Source organism: Montipora foliosa, chromosome 11, assembly GCF_036669935.1.
Source record: "Montipora foliosa isolate CH-2021 chromosome 11, ASM3666993v2, whole genome shotgun sequence".
NCBI lineage: Eukaryota > Metazoa > Cnidaria > Anthozoa > Scleractinia > Acroporidae > Montipora > Montipora foliosa.
The window spans coordinates 19,988,875-19,996,374 of NC_090879.1; the positions used below are offsets into that span (position 1 = coordinate 19,988,875).

Sequence of the window (7,500 nt, forward strand, 5' to 3'; positions counted from 1 at the left end):
TTGCGTAGGAAAAGGTGTCACCTTCCTCAGATAAAAACAAGACACACAAGAAAACTTTTGTAAATAGACTTATTTTTGAATATAGTTTAGTATAGTATTTTTTCTATCCTATATTACTATTGTATTTTATCGTGTATTTTTAACACCTCTTCACTGTAACTTAGGATAATGTATTTTTGTCCTTTGATTGAATAAAGACTATTATTATTATTATTATTATTATTATTATTATTATTATTATTATTATTATTATTATTATTATTAACAGGGTGAAATCAGAGCCACAGGATTTAATGATGCTGTTGACAAGTTTTATGAAATCCTGGAAGCCAACAAGGTTTGTATTCCTTTGACTGTAAATTCTTACTTTGCAGCCACTTTCTTTCATTGTTTCAGGCAGTCTACTAATGGACAAGCCATCAGTCATTAATAGTAGTCACTATATTTTGACACAGCAGTCATATTCGGGACAAAATTAGTTTCTTGCATTACTTCTTTATCATTTGTGTCTCCCCTAGGTGTACTATATTTCCAAATGTTCTTTAAGGACTGCAAACAAACAGTACTCTTCTATCAAGAATGATTACGAGATGTATATCAACAATGATACAATGATTGAATTGGTAAGACGTAATCTTGTTATCTGATTTTGAGCTTGTTATCTTCAAATTAAGGGCCTGTTTGTGAAAATGTTTGGACAGTCAGACATTATAGGGTGTCAAAGAAGCAACAGCTTTAGGATTCTAGATAACTATACGTTTTTACTTTTGTTTTTAGTGTAATGACCCTTGTGACTTGCCCACTATACAGTATAACTTTGTCAGCATTGGGGATTTGGCTAACTTCAATGGAAATGACATGGTTGGTGGGTACACTTTGCCAAGGGTTATGTCAAAACAGTTTTGAATTTCTTTGAAAATATGAGACAGTACACGTACAACATTTGCACTGCAAAAGATATTTGTCCCAGTAAATGTTTTGGTTTACAAGGTCTTGCCTTGTTTCATCCTTATTCATCAAGGAATGGGATGGGATTTGGTAAGGCTCTCATTGTAGGTCTAAAATAGCTTAATATCCAAGCCCATACTTTACCATCACTTCTTAATGAGGCAATTGAAATTTTTTTAAAACAACTTTTCTGTTAGACATACTGGGAGTTGTGATCAACATTGATGATGTTACACAGATTACTACAAGAGCAACCAACAGACAGGTCTGGTTTTGCCACATTTCCTTTCAAGAGTTTTCTGATTGCATGTTTTTGTTTGTTTGTTTGTTTGTGTTTTTCACCAATTTACTTCAACCTTCAACATTTTATCTCTCTCCTATTTTACATAAGATGTCTAAGAGGGATGTTACATTGTTGGATAGATCAGAGAAAAGTGTTCGAGTGACGCTTTGGGGCGATTATGTAAGTAAATCTTTATCCAACCAGTCTTTGTTGATGGCATTAGCTGTACTATACGTCCCAGACTTCTGATTTAGGATAAGGTTCTAAATTTGTTTGTAAATTATTTTTATGTTGACCAAATAATTTTAGATTGTTTAACCCATTCACACCTAAAGCACCCCAAACTGACAAGTAAAATCGTCTTGCGTTAGAGTAAATTAAATAAGTCACTATCAGGTGGAGAAGGGTTAAATCAGGTTTTCTAGGCGTGTGTAATCCTAAAAAGGACTTGTTGATATGGCACTGACTGACATTTTGTCAACCTGAGCAGAGATCCTCCTGGTTCTTAGCAAGACTTCTGCACTCTTTGTAAAAAATAGCAATCTTTTCAAACAAGACCCTTCCTCAGGATTAGAAAACCAGGATGGTCTTTTTCCACCACACTGAGCTTCATGACTTGGTTCAAAACAAATAATGATCAGCAATAATCACTTACTTAATTTAAGTCTCAAGCTTATATAGCTGGTTGCTAGTGCTCTACTAAGTGAGGAAAATATACATTACATCAAATAAAATCACATGAAAATAATGCGGACCAAATAAAAGTGATGGTTTCATGTGAGAGAAGAAAGCAGGAGTGCCAGAGAGAAATCTCTTGAAGGTGAGTAGAAAAGGAAGAAACTCAACCTTCTAAGGAACTTAAGTCTTGGAATGAAATGCAAACCACATTAGTGAAAGGTTAGCTTCTTCGAGGAATTTTGAAATAATGCCACCTTAAAATTTTTTTATCAGTCTCCGTAGTAACCTATTTTCAGTTCTTTTTTATAACTAAGTGCATCTTTTTAAGGACGTTCACACCCATTGCTACTGTGCATCCATAGAGAGTGTGGGCTAAGTACTAAAATGAACAATGATAGGGCAGACAGCCAATGCTATAGCTTTGCTTGGATTTAATGATCTTGGATGTTCGGTGACCCCTACTTTTCTTTTCAGAAACAGATGTTATTTACATTTATCTCCACGTTGTCGAAAAATGAACAAAAAAATCAATGTGGGAGGTTAAAAAAATTTCAAGATTTCTGTCCTTGGGACATGGAATCCTGCCATCTTGCAGCTGCAAGGCGCATGCGAACTTGTTTTTTAAGGAACCTCTACAGTTAACTAAATTCACTTGATGGGTCCTCTTACAGACACTGCGGCCTTATTCGCTAAAGAAGCCAGATTTTTTTCAGATTTAGGGTGTTCTTCCGGGAAAGTTCTCTCCAAAATGAAGTTGGTGACCCCCCCCCCCCCCCCATTTTTTTTTACATGTCTGACATCACTAACTCATCATCTTTCAATGGTAAAATTTGCAGAAAAAAATCAATGTTAGAAAATTTTCGCGCAAACGTCCTTTAACTGTTAGTTTCTAAAGTGTACGGCTTGGGGTATCATCGGATGGTTACCCATCAAGCCAGGTATTAACCCCATCCAGAAGGACTTGACTTTCTCAAACACTGAAATTTACATGGCATCATGATTGCTACCCAAGTGACATCCCGCAGAACTGACTCAATTAGAATGTGTTCTCCTTTGTTGAACACAATACTTAAGCTAAGAAAGGAGATCAATTAGTATGAAAGGGAAAAATTAAGATGTTTGACCTGGGAATTTAAAGAGGGCTGCTCCCTTTCACACTAACTAATCTGTTTTCTTAGCTTAAAGAGTTCTACTTTTTTTTTTGGTTCGCACCTTCATCCTTAATTATTCTCGTTAATATCTCACTTTGTTATACTATTTATTGCATATTTTCATTTTATTTCTCACTGTACAACTGACAATGGATGATGTCTCATCTGAAACATGTATTGTCTTCATTAAAAAATGAAATTCAGAAACATTGTGTGGTTCATCAAAGCAATATCCTATTTCGTGCTGCTACGAAGCCTTGGTAATCTAACATATGCACTAATGGGACTCCAAACCACCCATCCCTGGAGTGTAATGATCATCATTTTGTTGTAATGCTCTTCTCTGTAGGCTGAGAAATTTGAGGAACATATTGGAAACAATCCAGTTCTTGCCTTGAAAGGAGTAAAAGTTTCAGAGTATGGAGGTACAAAAAGAACTAGTGGGTCGTTCACGTGTCACTGACATAAGATACATTCACATCTGGTTGTAAAGAAGTGGATGTCATTAAATTGGCCTCTGTGTTTTAAGTTGGGAGTATTAATTTCTGATAATTTGACATTGTCCAGCTGGTAAATGTGAAGGAAATTAAGCTCTCCCGAAAAGCTGGTGACCAACTATCACTCAACAGTTCACCAACAGATTATTGAATGTTGAGTGACTGTTGGGTTTTTGTTAGCTGACTGTTGGTTCGGTTCGTGGACTGTTCAGCTTGACTTAAAAGCTCATATATTCTTTACAGGTTTTCAGTTTTGTTAACCTATTGCAGGGTTTTCAATAAAATTTGAAGTAGGCAGCTGGTTTAAGGCTAGTAGCCGACTGCATCATCCAAGGGGCCGTCACTTCGTCTAGGGGGATCTGGGAGCATGCTTCCCCAGAAAATGTTGAAATCTGGAAGCTCTGAAATGCGATTTCCAGCGTCCTGGGCGACAATTTGAGTACAAAGTTAAAGGAAGATTTCTTATCAACAGCGACACTGAGTGCGCAGTTACGTGCATTTTTTTGATAATTTCCAGCGAAGAAAGATTTGGAAAATCATTTCAAAAGGAAAATTAACGATTTAAACGTTGTATGACGTTTCGGCAATTGCATGTCATCATTACTACCAATTTAAAGCTGCCGTGAACGGTAAACTTTTTTGCGCGTTTTTTCAAGCGAGAATTGAAACATTTTGGTTTGTCTAGACAAACCGCAATAATTTTGTTCGGTCAACATGAGAAATCATTTCAGTCGAACGATAAGAATATGTCATTTTAATCTGAGTGAACAAAAAGGCTTAACCAATGAAACTAAAAGAAGCATTTACTTTTTTGGTGGAAAACAAGTTTTGATGCAACGATTACTCAATAACAACCTGTTTTGCATAAAACGTCTTGATATGTTTGTTTGCGGACGCAACTGAACGTAATTGAATTACGTAAAAAATGCGATGGTTGGTCTTGGTAAAAACGCCGTTCATTGTAGCACGAAGATCAAAGTATCAAATCTGATAATTATTTTGAAATTGAGATTTAAAAAAAGTACATTCAAGTCCATCAAAAATGAATTCTACTTTAGGTTTGAAGAAATCATTCAATTAATTCAATTTAGGGGGAGAAATAGCCGACTTCTGTGAGCGAAGTAGCCGACATTTTTGGTCGGCCGTCGGTGCTTACTGAAACCCCTGCTATTGTATAGCTTGAATTGATCTGTTGGTAGCCTGTCTGTAAACTGTCCACCGATAGTCCATCCAGCCACCTAATACCTTACTATGTCTTTCTGTAAAATGTTGTCACACCTTATAGTTGCATGTTTCATTTCTCTTTCAGTTTTCTTTTTGTCTGTATAGTTAAGAGATTCCAAAAAGTAAAAGTGCCACCCCACCCCTCCCCCCCCCAAAAAAGGGAAAAAAACATTGCTTTGTCTTTTAAAGTGTTTGCATTTGCTTTAAATAAAAATTGTCCTTGAAAAGTGTTTTTTTGATGCTTAATAGGTCGTTCACTGTCTGTATTAAACTCTACAAACATTATGGTTGATCCAATGGATCTCAAAGAAGCTCACAGTTTACGTGGATGGTAACACTCTTTTAGCTTTTCTGTTACCGGTATTTTAAAAACAATTATTATTTGGATGCCAATATTTTTGCAAATATTTCATGTTAATCAGCCTTTGTATTGACACATTAGGTACATGAATGTTGGTAAAGATACAGCTGTTGAGTCAATGTCTGGACTGAGATCAGATGGATCAGTTGGTTAGTATCAATCATACGTTGTTCTTTCCTCCCTTATTTTGAAGAAACATGTACCTGGTCCATGCAGGAATTTTTGTGGTTCTTTTTGTCAGGTTCTGGTAATTACAAGACTTTACTGCAAGTCAAGTCAGAACAGCTTGGAATGGGTGATAAAGTAAGGCGTTCATTCATTGCTGTACAATAAAGGCAAAATAAATGTGGTCTAAATTACCGTAGCTACAGCAATTAGGCCACATACAATAATAATAATTATTATTGAGCTGTGAGTGATTGATCTTTGCTTTCTTGATTTCAATTTTAGGGCTCTGTCTCCACATTAATTCCAGCTTTTATAATGATTGCAAAATTTAATACAATTTTTTTGTGTGGTTACTTTTTGCAGCCAGACTATTTCACAGCAAAGGCTACAGCAGTTTTCTTCAAGAAAGATAACTGTTTATACAAGGTAGTAAACCATACTTAAGGATTCCAACGGAAGCATTTTCTTGCCATGGGTTCATGCATGACATCACAGCCGGGAAAGGACAAAGCATGGACCCCCCTATTGGACCAGTCCATGTATCCATATATATATATATATATATATATATATATATATATATATATATATATATATATATATATTATATATATATATATGTATATGTATATGTATATGTATATGTATATGTATATGTATATGTATATGTATATGTATATGTATATGTATATGTATATGTATATGTATATATTTTTTTTTTTTTTTTTTTTTGGGTTTTTTTGTTTGGGCTAAAAAGTGACTCAAAGCATGTCATTGAGCTTTTTGACCTTGAAAAGACGATTGATGTGTTCGCTTTGTGACAATGTTCAGATTCGGTAAGGGGTAAAGTACATGTTAAACCTGAACAGTGTCACAGAATTGGCATTTCCTCAGAACTGCAAAATTCTTGGCTAAGTCAAGAGATCTAGGGCTGGTATCATGATCTTGTTGAAGATGTCTGCAAATGGATGAAGAACTGCGACAGTGTTCTTCAATTCTCTGAAAAAGATGTCGAGTTGTGAGGCCTATGTATTCTGCATCGCACAGAGGACATGAAAATTTGTAGACCACACTGTGTTGATTGATCAGAGAGGGCTTTTGTTCTTTTACGCCAAGTGCATCACCCAGTTTACGACTAGTATAGATGGGCTGTAGAGGTGTTCCGATTCTGTTGCTAAGGTTATTTAGTTGTTTTCTTAAGACGTCAGCAGACTTTTGGTCTTTGAACGGCAGCAGTATCCGAACAGGTTGTTCAACTGGCACAACAGGGGGTGGACTCGAAACATTCGATAGCTTGGATTTACTGAAAGATAAGATTGTAGAATCGACTAGCTCGTTCGGATACTTCAGCTTGGAAAAAATTGATCTAAGTTCTTTACATTCAAGCTCAAAAAGTTCTTTCGTTGATGACAGACGATATGCACGGTCTACCATTGTTCTCAAAAGCGAGGTTTTGTACCTACGATCAACGTGACTGTGAAAATGAAGAAGTAAGCCAGTATTTGTAGGTTTTCTGTAAACACTGGTACTCAGTTGGCAGCCATTCTTTGTTATCTCCATTCCAAGAAACGGTAATTTGTTGTTACTCGCTAACTCCATCGTGAAGCTGATCGAGGGATGACATTCATTAAGCGTAGAGAGAAAAGACTCAGCTCCAGCTACGCTTAATGAATGTCATCCCTCGATCAGCTTCACGATGGAGTTAGCGAGTAACAACAAATTACCGTTTCTTGGAATGGAGATAACAAAGAATGGCTGCCAACTGAGTACCAGTGTTTACAGAAAACCTACAAATACTGGCTTACTTCTTCATTTTCACAGTCACGTTGATCGTAGGTACAAAACCTCGCTTTTGAGAAATCTTTAATAACAAAAGTCAATCTTATAAATAATCATATTATTATTATTATTATTATTAAGAGGGAAGAAAAAGGACACTGTGATTTGGCGTAGACGAGTCGAAATCTACGGGATCAAAGCGGCAGACTAGAGAATACTCTGGCAAGATTTCCGCACAGGTCCCTACTTCATTATTCATACACTCCTTTGTTTCAAGAAAACAATAGCGATAGCAATAGGCGTCGTTTGGGACTGTGGCGCTTTGTTCTTTCTTCTTAGAGGTTTTTGTGTATAAGGACTTTAAAAAAACCGGCCAAACTTCCGACTGAAATACGGGAAATTGAACATTTT

The 7,500-nt window shown here is 36.1% G+C and overlaps 1 protein-coding gene across 1 annotated transcript in view; it reads left to right on the forward strand.

The window, feature by feature from the left end:
- LOC137975019 (replication protein A 70 kDa DNA-binding subunit-like) overlaps nucleotides 1-7,500 on the forward strand; it is a 42,522-nt gene that overhangs the window by 23,616 nt on the left and 11,406 nt on the right. Inside the window, exons 11-20 of the mRNA XM_068822052.1 lie at nucleotides 269-337; nucleotides 519-623; nucleotides 778-865; nucleotides 1,146-1,213; nucleotides 1,340-1,411; nucleotides 3,410-3,485; nucleotides 5,031-5,112; nucleotides 5,224-5,291; nucleotides 5,384-5,445; nucleotides 5,674-5,736. Coding sequence (XP_068678153.1) covers nucleotides 269-337; nucleotides 519-623; nucleotides 778-865; nucleotides 1,146-1,213; nucleotides 1,340-1,411; nucleotides 3,410-3,485; nucleotides 5,031-5,112; nucleotides 5,224-5,291; nucleotides 5,384-5,445; nucleotides 5,674-5,736 — 753 coding nt within the window. The remainder of the gene's footprint in view (nucleotides 1-268; nucleotides 338-518; nucleotides 624-777; nucleotides 866-1,145; nucleotides 1,214-1,339; nucleotides 1,412-3,409; nucleotides 3,486-5,030; nucleotides 5,113-5,223; nucleotides 5,292-5,383; nucleotides 5,446-5,673; nucleotides 5,737-7,500) is intronic.